At 45.8% G+C, this 22,994-nt stretch overlaps 1 protein-coding gene across 2 annotated transcripts in view; it reads right to left on the bottom strand.

The window, feature by feature from the left end:
- Window positions 1–1,493: 1,493 nt before the first annotated feature.
- pdgfra (platelet-derived growth factor receptor, alpha polypeptide) overlaps window positions 1,494–22,994 on the bottom strand; it is a 28,022-nt gene continuing 6,521 nt past the window's right edge. The window contains exons 6-29 of one of the 2 annotated variants that reach the window (XM_080771035.1): window positions 20,708–20,870; window positions 20,105–20,297; window positions 19,553–19,668; window positions 18,805–19,101; window positions 18,181–18,444; window positions 17,664–17,791; window positions 17,326–17,494; window positions 16,766–16,955; window positions 16,215–16,330; window positions 15,890–16,016; window positions 15,426–15,622; window positions 13,799–13,893; window positions 13,034–13,166; window positions 12,495–12,599; window positions 12,012–12,122; window positions 10,454–10,613; window positions 9,323–9,492; window positions 8,897–9,012; window positions 7,745–7,867; window positions 7,445–7,556; window positions 6,932–7,031; window positions 5,526–5,631; window positions 4,093–4,328; window positions 1,494–3,888 (exon numbers count right to left, since the gene is read on the bottom strand). In XM_080771035.1, the coding sequence (XP_080627161.1) occupies window positions 3,741–3,888; window positions 4,093–4,328; window positions 5,526–5,631; window positions 6,932–7,031; window positions 7,445–7,556; window positions 7,745–7,867; window positions 8,897–9,012; window positions 9,323–9,492; window positions 10,454–10,613; window positions 12,012–12,122; window positions 12,495–12,599; window positions 13,034–13,166; window positions 13,799–13,893; window positions 15,426–15,622; window positions 15,890–16,016; window positions 16,215–16,330; window positions 16,766–16,955; window positions 17,326–17,494; window positions 17,664–17,791; window positions 18,181–18,444; window positions 18,805–19,101; window positions 19,553–19,668; window positions 20,105–20,297; window positions 20,708–20,870 (3,675 nt within the window). In that variant the 3' untranslated portion in view covers window positions 1,494–3,740. Of the gene's footprint in view, window positions 3,889–4,086; window positions 4,329–5,525; window positions 5,632–6,931; window positions 7,032–7,444; window positions 7,557–7,744; window positions 7,868–8,896; window positions 9,013–9,322; window positions 9,493–10,453; window positions 10,614–12,011; window positions 12,123–12,494; window positions 12,600–13,033; window positions 13,167–13,798; window positions 13,894–15,425; window positions 15,623–15,889; window positions 16,017–16,214; window positions 16,331–16,765; window positions 16,956–17,325; window positions 17,495–17,663; window positions 17,792–18,180; window positions 18,445–18,804; window positions 19,102–19,552; window positions 19,669–20,104; window positions 20,298–20,707; window positions 20,871–22,994 lie in introns of both variants that reach the window. The other variant, XM_080771034.1, reaches the window with a different exon arrangement.

Here is a 22,994-nt window from a genome sequence, read left to right on the forward strand (position 1 = left end):
GGAAAGTCTGAATTTACGACATTCAATCAAATGCAACGGTTAACTTGTACACCTTTGATGATGAAATGATAAGGTTGGTAGCGTGCAGTTTGCCGTCCCCAAAGTGTGTGTGTGTGTGTGTGTGTGTGTGTGTGTGTGTGTGTGTGTGTGTGTGTGTGTGTGTGTGTGTGTGTGTGTGGTGGAGGGGGGGGGGGGGGATCAATGGACCCTGTAACTCTGAAAGTGTCCAAATTTAACGAAATAGGCATAATATGGTTCACTTGGTCCCATTTGTACACTCTCAGAGTCATAGCTATGGGGGTCCTTGAAATTTAAACTTTGAGAACCACTGTTTTAGGTCCTCTGCCAGGTAGACCATGATCTGCCACTACAATATACTGATATAATGGCTCCCTCTGCTGGCCAGTCTTAAACATTACACATTACCCATGGCATTGTATTATGGTTTGAGAATGTTTCCACAATGAGAATATAGACTAGGTAGGCTATTTAACACTTATTCTAACCAAAGAAAATTCATGCAGATGATGATGCTGATGTCATGTGGCAAGCTAGCATTTACCTTGTCTTTCCAAAATTCCATGGCAGGAAGTGCTGACGCCTGACTGGACCAGTAGACTGCATTCAATTATCTATCTCATCTGGACGGACTTCTTGTCTTGTAATGGGAATAAGTAAAAAAGAAAAAGAAAAGAAAAGTGGAAACACAATGAAACAGAATCTACCATGAAGCATGATATTGTATTACTATAATTACTTACTCCCTCTTTGGTTGAATATCTGTCAATGGCACTGCCAAATGTGCCAATTAAGCAGCACATTAATAATCAGCATTATTGCTTGTATCATGGGACTTTATCAGCTGCGGCGGTGAAAGCTTTATTAACTTAACTTTCCTTGTTTCTTTCTCGTTTTCGCAGCGTAATGTGTATTCCAATAGTGCGCTGTTTACTTCCTGGAATTTGACGTCAGTACTAAAATGGAATCCACTTGTCTAGGCCCCTCACTGCCCTCTATTGGTAATCAGTTAGATGCGTGCTAGGCAAAATAAATAAATAAACTTCTGGGAACTCAGATGCCTGCGTGCTGTGTGTGTGTGTGTGTGTGTGTGTGTGTGTGTGTGTGTGTGTGTGTGTGTGTGTGTGTGTGTGTGTGCGTGCGTGCGTGCGTGCGTGCGTGCGTGCGTGCGTGCGTGTGTGTGTGCGTGTGTGTGTGTGTGTGTGTGTGCGCGTGTGTGTGTGTGTGTGTGTGTGTGTAAAGGGAGACTTCAGAGCTGCCTTCTGATTGCCAGACATCATCTGGGATAATGAGATATTGTTAGTGATAAGTGTCATGCATCTGTGTTTTTGTGTCATTGTCATTACAGTAGGCCTATGTCCCAGGATATCCTGTAGTGTAGCCTATGTGGATGTGCGGAAAATATTAAATATGAATTTCCCTTCATGTTTGAACATGCATTCAAATCTGTGCTCAATACAAACAACATGAAGGCATCCATTACATTATAAATCATTTATTGAAATATAAATCTTCTGAATGTACATAATGCATATTGAGACATAAAGATAACATTGGGGTATTGGTCTGTTAACCTCAAGTACAGACACGGTACCATCATCATGGATGACACCTGCCTTCCTCTCCGCAGCGCTCGCGTCACTATCGCCGTACAGGGAAGCTTCTACTAAACTAGAGCCAGATCTAACCTGTCTCAAACCGTGACAAGATCCAAACAAGGGTAAAGTATGAAAAATAAAAGTGCAAAAGTTTTAACAATGACAACAGAAGACATCAGCCCACAGTGGAAGTGAGTGAGATAGTAAGACAGGTAGAGTAGGAGATACTGCAGGTTTGTATTATATATTATTGAGTACAGTATCAGATCTACATGATTGTCTATAGTCTATATGGTGTCTTCATATTAACCCATTTTGGGCGGGAACCCCTTTTGGTGTTAGCATTAAGTTATGCTTTAGCTATTGAAAAATAGCAGATCTACAAGCTCATAGAGCTTGTAGATCTGCTATTTTTGAAAAAGCGAAGAACGACTGACATAGAAACATAGCTTTTTCAGAAAACTGTCAGGATGTAGAATTAGAATCTGATCTCAGGTCTAAAACCACTTCATCGTTGACCGGGGTCCCCCAGGGATCTATACTTACTTGGTCCCCTCCACACCAAATCATAGGGACGCTAGGGTTCATGTGGTGAAATGTCTATGTCAACGGGACAGGCATGATGACTGAAGTACGAGAACCACATGTGTTCTCTGAGATTTGGAGTCTCTTTTTGGAAGGCTTGATTGTTTTTGGAAGGTCTTGCGTCAGTGACATGACACAAGAGAGCTATCAAGTTGTACCAATTATGTATGAAGTTCAACACTTTGGCAAAGACATAATATAGTGTTTTATGTTTCTGATTCCGTGCATCAACTGCAAGTTCCCCCTGGTCAAAGACTTGACCATTATTATTATTATTATTATTAATGTTCATATCATATGTGTGGTGCAAAGCGTATAAGGTCAGGTTATTTTGTGTTTTGCTGATCTCTGGAACTTTGGCCATTAGGGGTCCTTGTTGGTCACCTTTACAAACAGTGGACAAGGATTGGGCTTGCTTAGCGTTAATCAGAGAGGAGATTCACAGGGCATCATACGGGTGCATAAGCTTAAACATGTGCTTGCTATATAAAATACTTTTATCCCAATAATTCTCTCATATAAAAACACTCTACATCTATTTACAATACAATCACACTGGGAACTTTTCCTATGACGAAGGCCTGTGACAGGATTTGGTCACGGTCAATTGAAGGAACACATTTGGTGAGATAAGAAGTCACAAAGAAGCATGCAGCTTGAGAGACACACTGATATTCGTACTCTTGACCCTCTACGGTCACTCTACCTTTACCAAATATTCACAAATAATACATGTTTACATATAGACGAAGTACAAAAATAGATTTGGACCGCTGCACTTATGTAGCCACTGACGACATAATATGGTCATGTACAAAAAATAATAATATTATACATAGTCCAGGATTTGTGCTTTTTAAATCAAAGTATTGCTACTGATTGTACCAGCATCAGGTGCTTATACTGTAGGTAACTGCAGGTGTTGTGTGAATGGCAGTGAACTCCCGTACAGTTCTCCTTCTGGATATGAGAGCCTATCTGTAGTGGTTCAACATGGCTGAGTGACAGACTGTGGCTTCTTTCTTTCAGAGACCGATGCGTCCTTCCCTTGCTTATTTTGCTGTCATAAAAATGCCCTATAGAATAATGCTCTACTTAATTACAAAGACAAAGTCTCTCTCCGTTCTCCGTCTTCGTGTGCACTCGTTCCCGTCCGACACTTTCGTACAGTTCGCAGGGAACCTCAATGTCTTCATTTCATCGCCGCAGACTCCTCCCTCTGGCACCATAGGGAGGGGGTGTGGGGGTCGGGGGTGGCAGTGTCCTAGAAAAGGTTCAAGGGACGTACCGATAGTCTCACCACAGACTCATCCAAGCAGTCAAGTAAGTGGTTTCGTTCCGTCCTCCGCCAGGGACAGGGGCAGTCTCGGTTTAGAGGTGTGGTGTGAGGGGCCTTCAAGGAGGGAGGGGTATAGGTTGTGAGGAGGGTCTTTGGTTGCTCTGTGGGTCTATCATCCTAGCTGACCCCCTCCCTCCACACTTATAGCCCTCTTCCTTGTATCCACAGGTATAGGGGAGGGATGATGGGGCGGGGGATAGTCACAGGAAGCTGTCCTCTACCAGGTCACTAGAGTCCAGACACATCTCATCCAGCAACGTGATGTCCTCCAGAGTCTCGCCCTCTCGTTTGGGCAGCGTGGAGCTGCTAGAGCCCGTCTCGATGGCGCTCTCCTCAGACGTCTGCGAGCTGCGGGAGATACAGATGCAAACTGGGTTAGTGGCTACAGGCTGCATAGTGCATAGTAATCAGTGTGGCTGTGCCACACAGTTTGTTTTGGCTTTTAGCACCCCCTGGTGGACAAGGTTACACATGCAGAGAGCCTCATTACAAGAGCTTAACGTTCAAGCTTTGCCTGGTTCAGGTAAAAGTTATTTTGGTCATTACTCTTGCCTGTGTCGGTTCCTCTTTCCGTACTCGTCGTCGGACATAGGGTCCAGGTCGGGGAGGGGAATGATATATCCACTGTCGGAGCTGAGGCGCTGCTCGTCGAAGCCACTCTCCCGGTCCTTGAGCTTGCCCTGGTTCTTGTAGGCGATGCCGATGTAAGCGTCGTCGTTGTCCGCGCACACACGGGTCACCGCGGGGTGGTCACTCTTCAGGAACTGGTGGTTCACCCTCTCGTAGCACTGCCCAAGAGAAGAAGAGGACATATTATTGATCACAGAACCAATGATGTTATGCTACAGTGGACAAACACACTGCTTATTATCATTTATCAGATGCTTTATCCCTGTTGTCATCAGCTTATGACTTTAAAAAAAAATTAAAAAACAGTTGCTAAACATGTGCAATGGACAAAAAAATATCCAAGTTTGTTTTCAGGACAAACATTGACTGAAATGTGGTTATTATATAAAGATTATTTTTGTAAGTTTCAGACACTGTGGGAGATCATTCCCTATTGCACATTTCAAAACAAAGTTTTGTGAAATGTAAAGTGATGTCTTAACGCTGCCGGAGAGTTACAAGATAGCTTGAACATCACTTTTTTCAGAAAGTAGAGTAATAAATGTGTGTGTGTGTGTGTGTGTGTGTGTGTGTGTGTGTGTGTGTGTGTGTGTGTGTGTGTGTGTGTGTGTGTGTGTGTGTGTGTGTGTGTACATGTTGTCCCTAGCCCATCAGCTGGGCGCTGAGTCTGAAACCGAACCGCATTTCCCCATCGTAGGCTGAGGTGCTAAAACAGGAGCATGGTCCCTCCTCGCTGCCTAACCACCATTAAGCCACAGTGGGTGGAGGGGGTTTGATGTGCCATGTGTGTGCGGTGCTGTGTTGAACAGGATAATTATGGTTGAGAGCCGCGGCTGCGTCACTCCCCGTGCTGAAGGCCAGCCGCAGTGACCTTCCAGCTGTTGCATTAGCACCATAGCACACCGTATCGCTCGGCAGCGGAAACGGGAGAACCCGCACAAACACAGGCTCTGAACGCACAGTTACAGGAAGTGGCTACAGATTTGTGTGGCTATCTTTTATTCTATCCTCTTTAAATAGTTTACACATTTCTCAACCTGTATTTATCAACAATTCGAAGTAATTAAAAAACTAGATGGAGTTGTTTTGTAGGAGTGTTGCCATCGGCACAAGTCAAAAAGATATTTTGGACGAATCATGGAGACAGAGGTCTGGGGAAAAGGCTTTTAAGGCCAAAAGGCTAAAAGGTTGTTGGTAAAACCCCTGTAACATAAAAGCAGAGGGGGTGGAACAGACAGAAGAGTTTTAGGACTGAAGGGAGGTGTTCAAGTGCAAAGCAGATGTGAGCTTCAGGGGGGGAAATGTAGACTGTATGATATGTTTGATACTTATGTTGTGGAGACACTCAGACTCACCCTCTTGTAGCTGGAGGGCAGCAGCGAGGCCACGACGTCACTCAGCCCCTGGAAGGCAGGCCTCTTCTCTTGGTCGCTGTTCCAGCACTTCATCATCATCTCATACCTGGAAGAAAAACAAAAAACAAATACAGTGTTATCACAGGGAGGGGGGTGGATGGACAGAACAACCTGTCAACAACTGTCCTGAGGCAATTGGCATGCTGTCATTTAGCGGTGACTCATCATGACATGCTTGCTAACAACTGGCTCCAAGGTTACAGTTGCATTTGAATACAGAATTACACAGGATTACACACATGGATAACATGCAGGACATTGAGGACAACTTATCCGTGCCACATCTCATCCATGCATGCAATCATGATACACAACAACACCACGCACACACAACATAACGGCAGTGGCGTGCACAGACATTTAGAGGGGCAGGTGCTCAAGTGAAAAAATGGCACCTTGTGCAGCGCATGGAACCGTCTGGTTGCCTTAATAGTGTGAGATTTATAGATTTTGGGGCATAGCTGGGGACGGACTTTGGCATGGTGTTAGGTATGGGTATATGGTTTTCAAAAAGCTGTGCAAACACATTGGGCATGCCCACTAGACTCAAATATTAGATGTATAGGTATGGTTGAAAACCAAAATAATTGATAAAAGAGATTTTTCAATGGATTACTATTGGGTGTGCTAAATAACATACTACATTTTTAGGAAAAACGAACAACCAGAAAGGCATCGTTTTCAAGGTGGCTAAAATGAACTGAAACGCCTATAAATTGGGTTAGGGTTAGGGTTAATATGTAATTAATATGTAAAAAAATCATAATAATTATGTACTTGGTAACTACTTTTTGAATTTTGCCATGGTGTTAGGTATGGGCATAAGGTTTCAAAAACCATCGCAAACTAATTTGGCTCGCCCCCTAGTGGTCGGTTTGCAATGAAACCACTATTAGATTTGTTAGTAGATGGTTGAAACCCCAAATAATTGATAGAAGAGATGGATTCAATGGATTCTGTTACTATTGGGTGTTCTAAATCAGGGGTTCTCAATGTTTTTGGCTGGGGACCCCCGGAAATGCTTTGGCCATGTCTGTATCGGGTCTGTGCAAACAGACCACTAGGCGCGTTTGCACAGCTTTTTGAACTTTTTTATTTCTTACAAGTCTGCCCCCTGCTAGCATAAATAATATATTAGAAGCTTTTTATCAATAATTGATCAATGTCATCATGGTCCACATATTGTACAGTGTAAACAGTACCAAAAAGAAAAAAAGAAAAAAATATAATTATTATTATTTTTCCAAAACATTGCTGTCCAGAGGGCAAAGGCCCAAGGGCATGTGCTCTAGCACCACCTAGTGTCCATCTGTGCGTGCCACTGCATAACGGCGACCAAAACTTACACATCCTCGGGCGCATGCTCCGGTTTGGCCATCCTGTATCCGCTTTTGATCTTGTTATAGAAGCTGGAGTCTACCACCATTCCTGGATATGGGGTTCCGCCTGAAAGACAAACCCAAAGCACTCTCATTACTAATGCTACATCTTAAGGCTACTTCATTCAACACTTTCTTTCTGTTAAAAAGGTTGTGGAGGATGACCAAGCACAGAGATAGGAGAGACAAGAAGAATTTAATTCAACTCGTGTCCACAATAGAGAATATGGTCTGTGTACTACCACCTGGCTGATCCACAAGGAACCCCTGAAAAAGGCACTTTTGTCGCCGGAATTGTATAATTTAGCGTTAGGCGCAGTCTAGTCTCAATCTCACTTCTGTGTAGAATCTAAACTTCTAATTTGAAGATGCAGTTAAAACTATGTATAGAGAGAATCGGCTCAAATCTTTCAGTGAAACTCATTGTTATTTCTTTCCTCCTCTCTCCTTAAAGCTGACGTGTGCATGATAGAGACTTACCTAATGAGAAGATCTCCCAGAGGAGAATGCCGTAGGACCAGACGTCGCTCAGAGTGGTGTACATGTTGTCAAAGATGCTCTCCGGTGCCATCCACTTCACCGGTAGGAAGGTCTGTGGGTTGAAATCAAACATAAGGGGGGTGGGACTTTCAAAACACACTGGTGATGTTCAGTAAATAGTCATAGCAGACTGCAAAGATAACACATAAGCACTGGGTTATTGGATGTCCCAACAGTAATACTGTAAATCTTCTATGAGTGAAAAACAGATGAAATCATGCAGCATGGGCGGAGACTTACGCTGCCTTTGGAAACGTAGTTGTTGTCGTGCATGATGTCTCTGGCCAGGCCGAAGTCGCAGATCTTCACTATCTTTCCCTGGGAGAGGAGGACGTTCCTGGCAGCCAGGTCTCTGTGTACACACTGGATTGGGAAAAGAACGGTATTAGCGTACAGCATATCATTGCACCGTAACTATACAGTGTCTGCGGCTGGAATACTCCATTCTCCCCCCCAAGTCCGGTACATCTATTCCTGTTCCATTTAATTTGAGCTCATTCATAATTCCCATTTCATATTTCCCTACAAAAGTGCTGCCTTTGTGTAAACATGCCAGTTAGAGGGACGGCCATGACCGCTAATAGCTATGAAGCTGAACGAGGTGGCCTCTGGCTCCGTGCTCTTCTCTCTTGCCTGGCAGATCCAGACTGCCCTGCGCTGCTATATTCAGCGCCTGGCCGCTCTCCATGAGCTCGCTCTGGCCGCTTATCGCCCAAACCCCTGATTTACTGGGCGCGCTTGGCGCTAGACGGCTGTCATCATGCAGGACCAGTGCACGGAGCCAGAGCCCACCATCAGAGTGCCGCGAGTCAGGCGGGAAGACTCATGTGGTGAACACGCCCCCATCTAATGCGTACCAACATGGTCAGACCAGCCCAGACCAAACCAACGCCAGTGTCTTCGGATATAGAATAACGGAAGCCACCGACAACGCTCCGCCAGTTCTTTAAGGTCACTGAGGCCCGTCAGTGGACACGTGTTATGCACAATCAGCAGAAGGCACTGTGCTTTGTTTTGATTCCGATTCATTTGCCGGGAACCCCAACATCTGAAATTTCAACTATTCAACTACTATGTTCATATACCATGGTATCTCAAACAATTACAAAATCTTTTATTCTACGATTACCTTTTTTGGCCTTTCTGCTATTTTTCAGCGACAGTAAAAGTGGACAGATAGTAGGTCAAACAGCCCCGCCGACCGGGACTCAAACCGGGGACATGCTGAAGGGTATTTTGTGCAATCATTGAGCTCTCTGGTCTCCCCACACAGCAAACTCCTGACTGAGTGTTGGAGCGGTACGGGTCAGTTTCCACACTCTCTAGACTTGAACTCTATATTTTGCTTTGTGCAAGAATCCGAGGATATCCCGCAGCCTGGATCTCACTTACGTTTTTGGAGGAAAGGAACTCCATGCCTCTGGCCACTTGATAGGTGAAGCTGAGCAGGTCGGTGGTGCTGAGGCCCTCATCGTTGTCATCTGATAGCAGGTTGTCCATCTCGTTGTCTGGGATTAGGGGAACACAGAAAAACAAAAACAAGATATCACCACCGTGTATTCCACCCACTGCAAATATAGAAGTGGCTGCCTCTAAACCTGCCTTTTCCTAATGGCAGGGAGAAGCCGGGCATTATTATGTGTGCACTGCAATTATCCTCTCTGTGTAATTACAGGACTGCAAACGGGCCTAAATATTGTCGAGGGTGTACCCGGTCAACCGGAGCTGAGGCAAACATGGCTCTGAAACTGTTGAGGCGGAGGGTGAAATGGAGAGGAACTCAAAAAGGGTTATGGGGTGTCGAGGCGGGGTGCTTACCACCGTTCTGTGAGGGCGGGTGGTCGTAGTGCGACCTGATGTCCGAGTACTTAGAGCCGTTGCTCATCTCCAGCATGGGCACGTACTGGGTGCTGTCCGCTTGCTTCATGTCCATGTAATCCCCCCCTTTGCCCCCCAAGGCTTTGCCATCGAAGGACAGGATCACGTAGCTGCAAGCGAAAGAGAAAAGAGAGACAGTTAAGAGAAGCAGAGCATTGACTCTTCTCTTCTCTCAACACACGTTAATGTCCCTGGCACCAGGGGCCAGGGTATGGGCGTGGTTGAGGCTGGCATGGTGGCCGGGGCTGGTTCACTTTGAGGTGCGGTCACATTGTGAGTCATCCGTCAGACAAAATGGCTCTTTCCGACTACAAGAACTAAGCGAACCGTGTCGTGCCGTGAAACGTGTTTGACAGGTTCTTGGATTTATTTCTTATATGTTTCAGATAATGTTTTTGTTCTCGTTCTACTTATAAAACGTAAACAGAAAACTATCACAGAACTACAGGGGTCCTGGAAGGTTCCAGGTTCCAGAAGGTTTGGCATGGGATACCCTTTTTGTAGTCTAAAAGAGACAAAAGATGAGCGGCCAGAGGGAAAGAGTGGGCCACAGTTTATTTACCGGGACAGCCTGGAACAGACACGATTAACAGGTAACCCCCCCACCACCACCACCACCGCACGGTAATGGAATCAGGCTGAAAGCTGAGAGCCCTTCAGACTGAGATTTGATTAGAAGACGCCAGACAATCTCCTCAACCACGGGGAAGATGGGAGGGGGGAGGATTGCCGATTAGACGTTACCAAGTGGTAAGAGAGCTTGTTTGTGTGTGTCTGTGTTTTCGTCTGTGTATGTGTGTGTCTGTATGCGTGTACAGATTGAGTTAATGGCTCTAAAACCTGGCCTAGGCGAGGAGGCGGGGTGAAATGAACGCTGTGTGTCCATATGGTGTTATCCTTAATGTACTTAGGCCATACATTGTAATTATTATTAATATTAGACCAAACTCTGTAATTATTCTGGGAATTCGGACGAACATATTGTTCGTGTCTACAAGTGCACGTGCACGTGCATGTAGTAGTAGGTGTGTGCAATGTGAGTGAACGCACGCCTGCGTTCTCCTGCCATACCTTCGGCTGCTCTCGTCCGCAGGGCTGATGCCAAAGATGTCCAGTTCCTTCTCCTTCTTGTTCTTCTCTGGGTGCAGAGTGACAAAGTTCTCCCGGTTTTTGTGCAGGTAGTTCACCAGGTCTCCATGGAAGCAGTACTCTGTGATGATATAGATGGGGCCTGCGCACGCACACACGCACGCACGCATGCACACGTGCACACACACACACACACACACACACACACACACACACACACACACACACACACACACACACACACACACACACACACACACACACACACACACACACACACACACACACACACACACACACACATTGATGATGATGATGATGATGATTTTCGTTGTGTAATACCCATGCGCAACTAAGTGTAAGTCAGGAATAATACCAACCCCCCTAACCCTTAATACCAACCCCTAAACTTAACCTCACCTAACATAACCTAAAATATGTCTAAATTTAATCCTAACCCGATTGGAAATGTTTCACAAACATTTCACATCAATGGCATTTAATGGGAATTAATCACACAAAATAAACACTCCCAATGTGTAAAGACCTTAAAGACAGTAGGCTGACAGGAAATGGGGAGAGAGATGGGGGGGTGACATGCAGTAAAGGCTGTTGGGATCGGGAGTCAAACCCGCGGCACACTGCCAGACTGGATTACCAGCCAAGGTGCCTGGAGCACTGAGCCACGGCCCAGGTCATGTCTCAAATTCTAAACTAATGCTATACTTGGGGACATTTGTCCCCCACAAGTATAGTAATACAAGTTGAGACACACATGCGCGCGCACACGCATGCACGCACACACGCACGCACACACACACCCACCCGCCCGTGCACGCGCGTGCACAGCCATCGGCGTCAGTCTGCTGGCTAATCTTATCAGAGGCTCATAAAGGCTAAAAGCATAGTCAAGAGGCCAAGCCTTTACTCTCCCATAAAAAGAACATGGTTAAAACACCGCACCCACCAACACCCTGGAGAAAGCTGTCAACAGATCTCCAATGCAACTGCTGTGTGTGCCTTTAACTGCCATCTAGAGTGCAGGTGTGTGTGCGTGTGCATGTGCGTGTGCGTGTGCGTGTGTGTGTGCGTGTGTGTGTGCGCGTGTGTGTGTGTGTGTGTGTGTGTGTGTGTGTGTGTGTTTACTTGTATTACTATACTTGAGAGGGCGAAGGTATCATACTGTAGATACATAGAAGGTTTGACATTGTGAGGACTGGTCCTCACAAGAGAAATGGTTGTTTTATGGTTATAATTAGACATAAATTCAGTTGAAGAACTGACATTTAGTCAGGTTTAGGGGTTACGGTTAGAGATATTCCTGATTCATACTCAGTTGTGTATCGTACTCTGAAATTTGACAATCTACAAGCTCACAACTTGTTGTTGGGTTAAAAATGGCCCAAAAAATGTATCTACAGTCTGTGTGCTTGTGCGTGTGTGCATGTGAGTGTGTGTGTGTGTGTGTGTGTGTGTGTGTGTGTGTGTGTGTGTGTGTGTGTGTGTGTGTGTGTGTGTGTGTGTGTCCGCGTGTAGTTACCTGACTTAGTGCATGCTCCCAGCAGGTTGACAATATTGAGATGTGGTCCGAGATGAGTCATAATCTTCAGCTCTGACATCAGGGCCTGTTTCTCACTGGAGCGTGCTGTTGCTGAAAAACAACAACGACAAACACACTCAACTCAACTACACCTGACAGCCCAGCATCATCATCATCATCATCATCACCATCATCATCATCACACAGAGTTAAATAATAAATGAAAACACCATGAACCATGGGCATGTCATAAATTAACATTCTGTGAAAATAGGCGAACATTCACTGAACATTTACAAGCTTTGTGAACCATAGCTTTGTGATCTTGCAGAATGGCTATTTTCATTCAATGAAGTAATTAGGGTTTACATGGATAAGCATCCCATCCACTAGGACGTCCGTGAAATAATTGACTTCACGTTATCATTTACTTATTATTTATTTTAAAGGGTGAAAATGAACGCCTTCTGGCTCCTAACTTACGTTTCAGCATTTTCACAGCCACCTTCATCACACGTTGGGAGCGGCTCAGCTCGTAGGCGGTACCTTCTACCACCTTCCCAAACGCTCCGGATCCCAAGACACGACCTGCAGGACAAATGAGATGCACCAACGCACAGGATTCATTTACACACAGTAGAAACACAAACACACTGTATAGAAGCACGCACGCACGCACGCACGCACGCACGCACGCACGCACGCACACACACACACACACACACACACACACACACACACAAAATGCAAGTACATTCAAGATCTCTGCCTTCTGAAATAAGACTTCTGTGGTGGCTTTGATCAGTGAGTCAGACCCAGCCAAACCATGTCACTGCCCACGCCACATGGGCTTATCATCATCATCACAGTGGAAACTTCAAAGCCAGATTTGTGACACATCGCGGCCGCGGCCCGACCAGTACATCGGTGTTGGGAGGCCACACGGCCGCCTGTACAAGACCACACCACTTCACACTGTCACCCCAGAGTCTCTCTCACTTCACACTGTCACCCCAGCTCACCCAGCACAAGTCTCTCGCGAGGGAACTCCCATCGGGAGTCGTAGGGCAGCTGCATGGGGTCCACGTAGATGTACTCATGGCCGTCGGGGCTCACAGACTCGATCACCCTCCAGCGGATCTCATAGCGGGGTTTCTGTGGGATGGAACACAGACGAGAGTCAGTCCATTTACACGTGGTCTAGTCTCGTTGCCATTCAGATTATAGCTCTGATGGTTTAGAATCAGTTTACAACCTGGCATAACTATTAGGTGAGTTAAAGGCAAATATCTGAAATCTCCCCATATTAACTGGTATTGCAGTCGGTCGCCTCACAGCTAGAAGGTACCGCCGTACCGGGTTCAATTCCCATCAGAGATGGTGTGGGTTCTCGCCTAATAATGGCCCATACCCTAGCCTAGATGGGGTTGGCGAAAGGGCCTTTCTGTGTGGAGTTAGCATGTTCTCCCCGTGTCCCTGGTTGGAATAATGTGTTCCTTCCACACGCTACATCCTACTGGGGACACTCCCCCTGTCAGGTGAGAAGAAGCGGTCTGCTCACTCTCTCTCCAGGTTGGTAGAACCCAGGATTACAGTTTAGGGTTAGTCGTGATGCAATGCATTGAACGATCCGCCCCAAAAAAGGTCTAAGATTAATTAAGGTTAATTAAGGTCGAAACTAAGACATCATAGTATTAATGTGTTACTTTTAACACCCGGCGTTGACGTAACACTGATGTTGCAAAATGGTGCAGATGGAGATGAGATGAAGGCTGCAGGTACACTACCTGCTTCCAGATGATGACCAGGACAATGAGTGAGATGATGACGAACACCAGAAGAACCAGAACTGCCGCAGCCACAGTGAGCTGTGAGTGAGGGCCTGTTAACATACACACGCATACACACACACACACACGCATATATATGAATATGATATAAATATCTAATACTTAGATGATTAATCAATTTGTCGCTATATATATTGACAAATTGATGAATGAAACATTTAATGTTGCACAATGGTGTCATTAAAAAATAATGAAACTAGTCGATCTACCATACATGTTCACAATGCTTAACATCACAACACGTTGTGAGCTTGTATATCAGCTATTGACATTGACAAAAGAAAATTATGTCACCTATAATGACTAAAATAGGGATCAATTATTAATTATTCATTCATATTTATTTATGAAATATTCAATTGTCGATATTTGTTATAATCGATTAAATCCATGTGTTTGATTAACCTATACATCTCACACATGCCGGTGGAGTTTGATCATGTGATGAAACGAGTAAATACATCTGTGAGCTTGAGCCCTTCCACATGCAGGGGGTTTCCTGACAGCAAAGGGTTCCTTATTGGCAAGCCCAAAACGTGGGCTGCAGAAAAAGCAAGCATGTTTGAAGAAAGGGTTGCCAAATGGCATCTTGAATTTCAGAATAAGAGTCCTCCCCCAAACAGAGGCCTGAGATCAGCTGTCTCACTGCAAACACTGACGATGGCATTCTGGCAGCTGCTATGGCGCTCGCTGCTAAGAACGGTCCCTAACAAAAGGCTTCACACTCCCACTGGCAGAATGAGAAGCCAATTAGGAGGAAACTAGATGGCAGCAACTGACACTATGACATCTGAACTGTGTGTGTGTGTGTGTGTGTGTGTGTGTGTGTGTGTGTGTGTGTGTGTGTGTGTGTGTGTGTGTGTGTGTGCGTGCGTGCGTGCGTGCGTGCGTGCGTGTGTGGAAAAAGGAGGCAAAAACAAAAAGACGGGCAAACAGGCAAAGTATTGTTCTCTCTGCTATAATTGGCAGCAGCCACATAATGTATGGCGCAGACGCTGTTACTATACCCAGAGTACTGAGTGACATGCACATCATGAAGATATGCCATGGTTTTGTTGATTGAAACCTTAACTATACCTTTAATATGTGTGTCCTTGTATGCTCTCCTTCATGTGGACATGAATACATTTTTAAAATGTGTGTCCGTGTGTGTGCGTGTGCACTGTGCATGGGGGGGCGTGTTCATTTTCCAGGTGCCCCCCCCCCTACCACTCCTCTTTCCTTCTGTCCCTTCTCGTCACCTTTGTTGATAGATGCTATAGTTTACCTTGTATCTCTTTTTTATGTACAGTACTGGTTACAAATGTGCTCTACAAATAAAGTGGATTGGATTCGATTGGATTATACCATGTAGATTTATGTTGGTTTAGATTTAGATTTGTTTTGCTTGACAAAAAAATCTAATCTCAGATCTTTGAAGCACGACAAAATACTCACTTACGTCTCACCTACTCACCTTAAGTCGCTCTGGAAAAGAGCGTCTGCAAAATGCCTATGTTTAAATTAAATTAAATCAAATCCAATTAAATGAATTGGTAAATTGAGTAGGTGTGCACGCACTTACCGCTAGAGACCAGCTTGACCTCCCGGCTGACGGACGCCATCTCGTTCCTGGCCAGGCAGCGCACAGCCAGTGTGTTCTCCAGGTGTCCGAACATGACCTGGCTTTCCAGGTGGTTGTCCTCGTCGATGTGGGAATCAACCGTGATGTCGGTGTTGTTGGTCAATAGGGGTACCCACTGGGACGAGTCGTTGGCACAGCTGGATGGGTACGATCGAAAGACAGATAAATCACCATGTGGAAAATATCGCAAGGCAACGTTTAATGCCGTTCAATCGCAGAGCACTGTGGCATTCCGTAACTGTGACTGGTGGCTTAGCAGTTTGTTTCATACTTAGTCACGTGCCGGTGTCATGCTGCAGAAGTAGCCGATTTATTAGGTCACAACGCATTTATTTTCTGTGCAACTAAGTATAAATCAAGCACAGGGGGAGACACAGAGACCTGACAAGACTGAAAGAGCTTACTGTTTGATGTTCTTGCAGATGAACCATTCCACCTCGGGGGTGGGCTGCCCTCCAGCGACACACACCACAGACTGGCCTGTGGCGGAGCCGTGGTGGAGATCCATCAGGTCCACGATGACTGCAGGCACTGTGGAACCCAGACGGACAGGGAGCAGGCGGCACGGCAGAGTGAAAGATTGAGGAAGAGAGAGAGAGAGAGAGAGAGAGAGAGAGAGAGAGAGAGTGAAAGATAGTGGGAGAAAGGGGAGAGAGGGGTCAGGGGTCATATTCAGAGAGATAAAGGTACAGCTTTAATGTAAGGGCTCGGAGCATTCTTCTGGCTCACCTTTGACCTGGAGGCTGAAGCTGTGACTGCGGCTCTGGTTGCCGTTCTCCACCACAACTGTGTAGTTCCCGCTGTCCTCCTCTTTGGCCCTGATGAGAGTCAGAACGCTCTGCTGCCTACAGGAAACCAAGAACGGCAAGAAACAAATACAGTGTCACAATACCTGCAGGATCCTATCACAGTCAAATCCACTCAAATCCAACTCTAACGCATGGTTCTCACACTTTTTCATGACATGGACCCACAAATTAATATGTAATAATGTAATATGATTATGAACACCATCTGAAAATATTTTGTTCCATACAAGATATCTGTTGTATTGTAAAATGTTTCAAAAATATATTTTTTAAATAAAGTCATATCACAAGGCTTGGGGGCTTGTGGTTAAACTGATTTTGACCCCCTGCTCTAAAGATGTCAAAATTGACCCGTAAGGGTTGCTCTGTAATTAGGACCTGGCAGTTTGGCCTGGAAGGATGGGAATGCTGAAGGCACCTTGTCATTAGCGGCGTTTGAAGTACAAGTTTAAGTTCAAATGACCCCTTCACCTAGTCTCGCTGAGCTGCTGGATGCTGGTGGAGATCTCCGCCGTCAAGTCGTTGAGCGGGCGGCCATCTTTGAGCCATGTGACGCGGGCCTTGGGGAAGGACTCGATGTTGGCTCGGAACTCCTTCACCTCATCCAGGTCTGCAGACTCCAGGGACGCGAACACGGGCCACACGGAAACAAACGGGCTCTCTGTTTGATGGAGAGAGACAGAGAGAGAGACATTAGCGGACATTTTACTTCTTGAACAGAATACATATTTTAATTTTCGAATAAATCTATGAAAAAAGCATCTTTCTATGTGCTGTGAATCTAAAGTTGTACTGTTGTAGTCCATGTGAGGCTTGAATCCCTGTGCTGTATGTTATACCTGTATGCTCCACACAGGCATTAAACCTATTGCCCATTTCATATCTATTCCTCTCTCATCACAGTATGATACTGACATTATGCCACACACTGTTTACTGAGTTACTGGGTTATACTGGGTTATACTGGGTGATACTGAGTTGCGCATGGGTGTCGTGGACTGGAAATAGACGATCTACAAGATCTGATGTACCGTAGACGGTGATGGCGAGCTCCTTGGTCTGGCTCTCGTTGCTGATGATGTCGGTGATGGAGCAGGCGTAGATGCCGCTGTCTTTGGACGAGGCCTGAGGGATGGTCAGGGTGTACTGGATCTCCTGGTCTTTCTTGTTCTCACGCACTGCCTTGAGGCCACGCTCAGCCTGCAACAGACACAAGCGTATACTGCGTTCGTATTGTCTGTCATTCTCGAGAAGCTTCATTAAGATGTTTAAGAAGAGAAACATCTTTTAAGGAGTTTGAAAAAGATTACTGGTACTCCCTAGAAGGATATTTATATTCCACTTGTTCCCTTTAGGTTTAAAATCTCACCTGTTTGCCTGGGTATTTCCAGTGGTCTTCCAGTATCTCGGCGCCCCGGGCCACACAGCTGACTGTGATGGTCTGCCCCACCAGCAGGGCGGTCCGCTGAGCTTTGAGCTCCACGCGCAGCTCAGAGCCTGACACGCACAAAGACACCCGTCAACACACATGTCCACTGAGGAGCATATCATGGAACACATTTGGCCAGCTCAGATTCACAGTGAAATTAGGGGTGTTGGTTTAACTCATTGCACATCGGAAGTGTTTATTTTGTGCGATTAATTTGCATTAATGTAACCTGTTGTTTGTGGCATGAGTACATCCACACAGTGAAGTCGATTTTCACAGCAAATAAAAGCATCAACATGCATGAATGAGACATCACCAAATTAACAGCTTGATATTATTCACCGGCGCATTTTTCAGATCTTATTATTCATCACGCTTCCAGTGTGTTGGACCTTGAGTCTCAAAACATGATGCATGTGTACACAAACTTTGCATACATGCAAATACACAAACGCACCTGCCCAGCCATGCACGATGTACTCGTCGCTGTGGTGCTCCTCTCCGTTGATGAAGGCCTTGCAGACGTACGTCCCAGCGGTGAACATCCCCACCGCACCTCTCTTGCTGTCGTAGACGCTGGGCACGGGCTGCTGCGTGTCCACGTTGACCAGGGTCACGTTGGCGCTGGAGTCCGACACTCGACACGGGATCTCCATCTCCTCGTGGTTGGACAGCACGTGGTTGCTAAAGGGCATCATGGGCAGGAAAGGAACCTCTGGATCTGGGTTGAAGTCAAACGTTTATTTTATTTGATCGTTCAAATGTTGGCATTGTTTTTATTTCCTTACAATCTCTAAACGCAGTTACCTGTACTTTTCAGAGTTTTTAAAAGAGACAAACCCGAAACCTAGAAACCAAAACCTTGGGGAGTTTTAGGTCTGTAACTCTGAGAGTGTACAAATGGAACCAGGTGGACCCTTGGGTTCCATTTGTACACTCTCAGTAGAATTTGCAGTCTAGATTGGTGTCCCAACTCTCAGAGGTAAAACTCACATCAAGTCAGGTCTTTGAAATTAAAAGCTTTGAGAATCACTGATAACACAAAAAAACAAATGAACAGTTGAGATGTTGCGTTCCGTACCTGGCACATAGACGTAGATGCTGGCGTCCTCCGTGTCGTCTGTGGCGTTGCCGCTGTAGAAGCAGGTGTAGAAGCCGGTGTGCTCGGCGGTGGCGTTCTCCACCGTGACGGTGGTGACGAACAGGCCACTGTTGTCCTCCTGGGTCTGCTCCGCCAGGGAGAAGGGCGTTTCCCAGGCCAGCTCCGCCTCCCCGCGGCAGGTCAGGGTGAAGTCGGCGTGGAGGGCCACCACCATCTCCTCCTTCTGGGGCAACAGCAGCGGGGCCGCGGATGGATGGAACAGTATCGCGCCCGTCGCTTGAGGAATCAACATGGTCGTGACAAGTTAGTCACAGATCTGAACGTGTCTCCAAGACATCAGTAGCCTATTAACCTCACATCACCAGGCTTTCCACATTGCGGCCTGGTTTTAATTCTGAATAAACCAGTGTCTCAAACCCACCGCCTCTAGAGCCCGCCTCTGATATCTGTATACCGTTGTGTGCCGCAATGTTATTGTTCCTACCACATGAATACTGAATCGAGTTAAGCTAGTTCGATACTTGTTAGAATAAACAAGTATCAAACTACCAAACACCACAAGTTACCGGTATATCAAGACTTACTTTATAAGGGGAGCACAGACCTTATCCATAGACACTGATTCTCTCTAAAACTGCAAAACAAGTTGATCCCAGTCTACATCACTATATCAGCTAGAATCATGAATGAAGGACAGGTTCTGAAGTTGTGGTGACGTTCCTCTTACCTTTCACTTTGAGGGTGAAGAAGAACTGGGCCGTGTGCGATCCACTGAGCGCCGTGATGGTGTAATTCCCGCTGTCTTTCTCCAGGGGCTGACGGAACGTCAGAACGCTTTGATACCTGCGAGAACACAAAAGATAAACACTGCAATCAATTTGAGGATTCAGGATTTTTCGTCCGCTGTGGCTCTCTGCAGGAGTCTAACCGTCTGTAAGTGGGTCAATCTGGCTCGCTGGCTGTCTGTATGTGTCTGTCTTGAGTGTCTAGAGCTAATCTCTCAAACCGCTGGACAAATCAGCGCCAAACCTCTTGTGCACAGTGGACTACAGACCTACCTTCACACATTTTCATTTAGCAACTTAAGCCCTATATGCATATTCATTGTACCATGAATGGCAAAAATAGCTGATGTACAAGATCGTGTGTCATGAGCATTGTGAGATTATAGATCTTCTATTTTTGCTATTCTTTTTGTACAGGACAGAACTCTGAGATGGAGCAAACTAAAACTGAACACATCTTTTGTAACTGCACAAATAAGCTCAAAAAGCCTCACCGGTTCCCCTCCAGGTGGCTGGTTTTGGTGTACATATAGTAGCTCTCAGACATGGCGGCGCCGTCCTTGAGCCAGGCCACTTTGGGGGCGGGGTAGGCGTCGATGAGGATGGTGAACTCTGTCTCCTCCAGCAGGCTGACGAACTCCACCGCCCCGATCCCGCTGTGGTCCATCGTAACGAAGGAGCTTTCCTCTGATGGAGGGAGAGGTAGGGACGAGCCAAGAAAACGGAGGGTAGAGAAATAAATTTGACGGAAAAATGAGACAAAAATATGAGAGAGAGAGGGGGGGTAGGAGAAATGAAGTTCTGGCAGACATCTGCGGAAGCCATCCCATAAAACACGGTAGATGATGATCATAGCAGAGGTGTAACTTCACTTTAGGATGGTCGAACTCTAGGACCGCACGTCCCTGACAGCACTTGACGTACACACAGGAAATCACAACCAATTTACCTGACCAGGAGCATGATGGGAAAGCAATCAAAGTGGATTTGGTGACTTCTTAGACTAGAGTAGACTATGGGGAGTGTGAGCGCTCGGTCAAACCGTTACAAAGCTGCTGAAAGTTGTGACATGGACCAAAACGGAAGGAAAAGCGTACCGAAGACGGCCACGGCCACGGTGCTGGCTCGGACCTCGCCGCTGAAGTCGTTGGTGACGGAGCACTCGTAGATCCCGCTGTCCTGGACAGTGGCTTTCTGGACGGCGAGGGTGTAGAGGACCCGATCGGGAAAGGTCTGCTTCATCTGAACAGCGTCCACGGCCTGGAAGAACACAAGGTGTCATATACTTTAAAAAGATACTACAAAAAGATTGCGTTGCACTGCGATGCGTTGTGAGCTTGTAGATTGGCTATGTTCCGTCTACGACACCGGCACACAACTAATGGCCCTTATTGTGTGATTAATTCACCCGGAAATATATATTTTTCTGAGTAGGCCTACTTCCACACAGAACACGAATATTACATGACAGATAAAGCAACGTGATTTTTTGTATTTTCTCAAAGAGAGGTTGATTTTCCACCACAATAAACACATCAACCTGTATGAATCAGGCATCATCACCTACAGTATATGAATACTTTGATGCGACATATTCGCAGACACATTTTCAGATTGTTTAATGTTCACGCTCCCGGCATGTACGCCTTTAGTATAAATCAGTCTACAGTTTTTTTATTTTTAAGCCACTGTATTTGGACAGACTCATACATGCTGACAGATGAACGATGGCTTTCTGTATCCTGAACCTTGTTTTTCTTTGTGTTTTTGGGAGGGTGGATGTCTGCCTCTCACTGTGCTTTTCCTTTTCCTCTGCAGGTATCAGCATTGGGTTCCATTTATCAGAGTGAGAGCTGATGGGTAAAACACTTGCGGGCCCACAGGAGATAAATCAGGATTGCAGGGCCTTTTAAAAGCTGTAATTGCAGCTGAGACCAAAGCCGAGAGTCCTGACTGTCTCTGGAAAACGGCTCAGAGGAATCCCATGCACTAAAACAGACGGTTTCGTCAAAATGTGCTGCAGGGATTATGGACACACAGGCTTGTGCACGCGTACGTACGTACACACACACACACACACACACACACACACACACACACACACACACACACACACACACACACACACACACACACACACACACACACTAAATGGAGGAAAAATACAAAATGATTCTTATACCCTCAAATACATGCAGCACGTGCACACTTAATGCATAAAATGTTTCACTGGGATCATGGGGTCATGTGGAAGTGGGGCGTATATCTGCTCTACACGTCCCAGGGTCAGAGCGGTCACAGGATTTACTATCCTCCTTTCCTTTTGAACTGACTCCTTTCTACAGGCCGTTTGTCCTAAACTTCCACCAACAACTTTCTCACCCGTCGCTTTGCCAGCTCAGACAAGTGCTTCAATGACCCACTTGGCTGCAGGACAAGGTCTTACTGGAAAGATTGATGCATTTATATTCAGATTTGGATGAATGTGTTCACACTCATGCATTCATCAGATTCTTGGGTTCAGATTGAGATTTGGATTCAAGCATTCAGATTGTACTTTCAGATGAATGCGTTGAGATATCCATGCATTCATATTGTGATTTGGATTCATGCATTTACTGTAGTGTGGCATTTGGATTAATGTGTTGAGATTTATGCACCCAGATTCTGATTACAGTTGAGGTTCATTCAGAGTCATTCATTCAGATTGTGATTTGAAATTATACACTTGTTGATCTTTCGATTCATGCGTTGAGAGATCCAGGCATTCAGATTTAGATGAATGCGTCCAGATTCAGACGTGTGCGTTCATCCCTGTCTTTCCTTCCTTCCTGTCCTTTTTTCCCCTTCATTTTCATTACTGTCCTCATCTCTATTATGCTTCTCCCCTACGAAGTCGCAGTCCAACATCATTATTCACTGAAATTAAGTCTCAGCGCTGCTGGGCAGGAATAGAACATGGATGGACACCAAGTCAATGAAGAGGAGGAAATACAGTGAGAGAGACCAGAGCCAAAGAAAAGAGTAATAAAACACTAGAACTCATGGAGACGTTAGCAAGGCAGCCGGCGGGCTCAGAGAACAGACAAGATAATGGGTAATGAAACACCAGACCACTCTCAACATGGGGTCTGGGGACCCCCCTGTTGTCCTTGAGGGGAGATCCAGGGGGTCCCCAGATAAATGGTTGATAGTCAGGAACCAAATGGACCCCACAAGGGTCTGTACAATCTCTGGATTTTACCGTATTGGTCGTGGCCCGGAGATAAAATTGTAACTGTTGAAATTAAAAAGGTTGAGAATTACTAGGCTACACTGAAATCTGAGAGAGAGAGAGAGAGAGAGAGAGAGAGAGAGAGAGAGAGAGAGAGAGAGAGAGAGAGA

The sequence above is a fragment of the Protomyctophum bolini genome, assembly GCF_963924005.1.
Source record: "Protomyctophum bolini genome assembly, chromosome: 8".
In the NCBI taxonomy this organism is placed as follows: Eukaryota; Metazoa; Chordata; class Actinopteri; order Myctophiformes; family Myctophidae; genus Protomyctophum; species Protomyctophum bolini.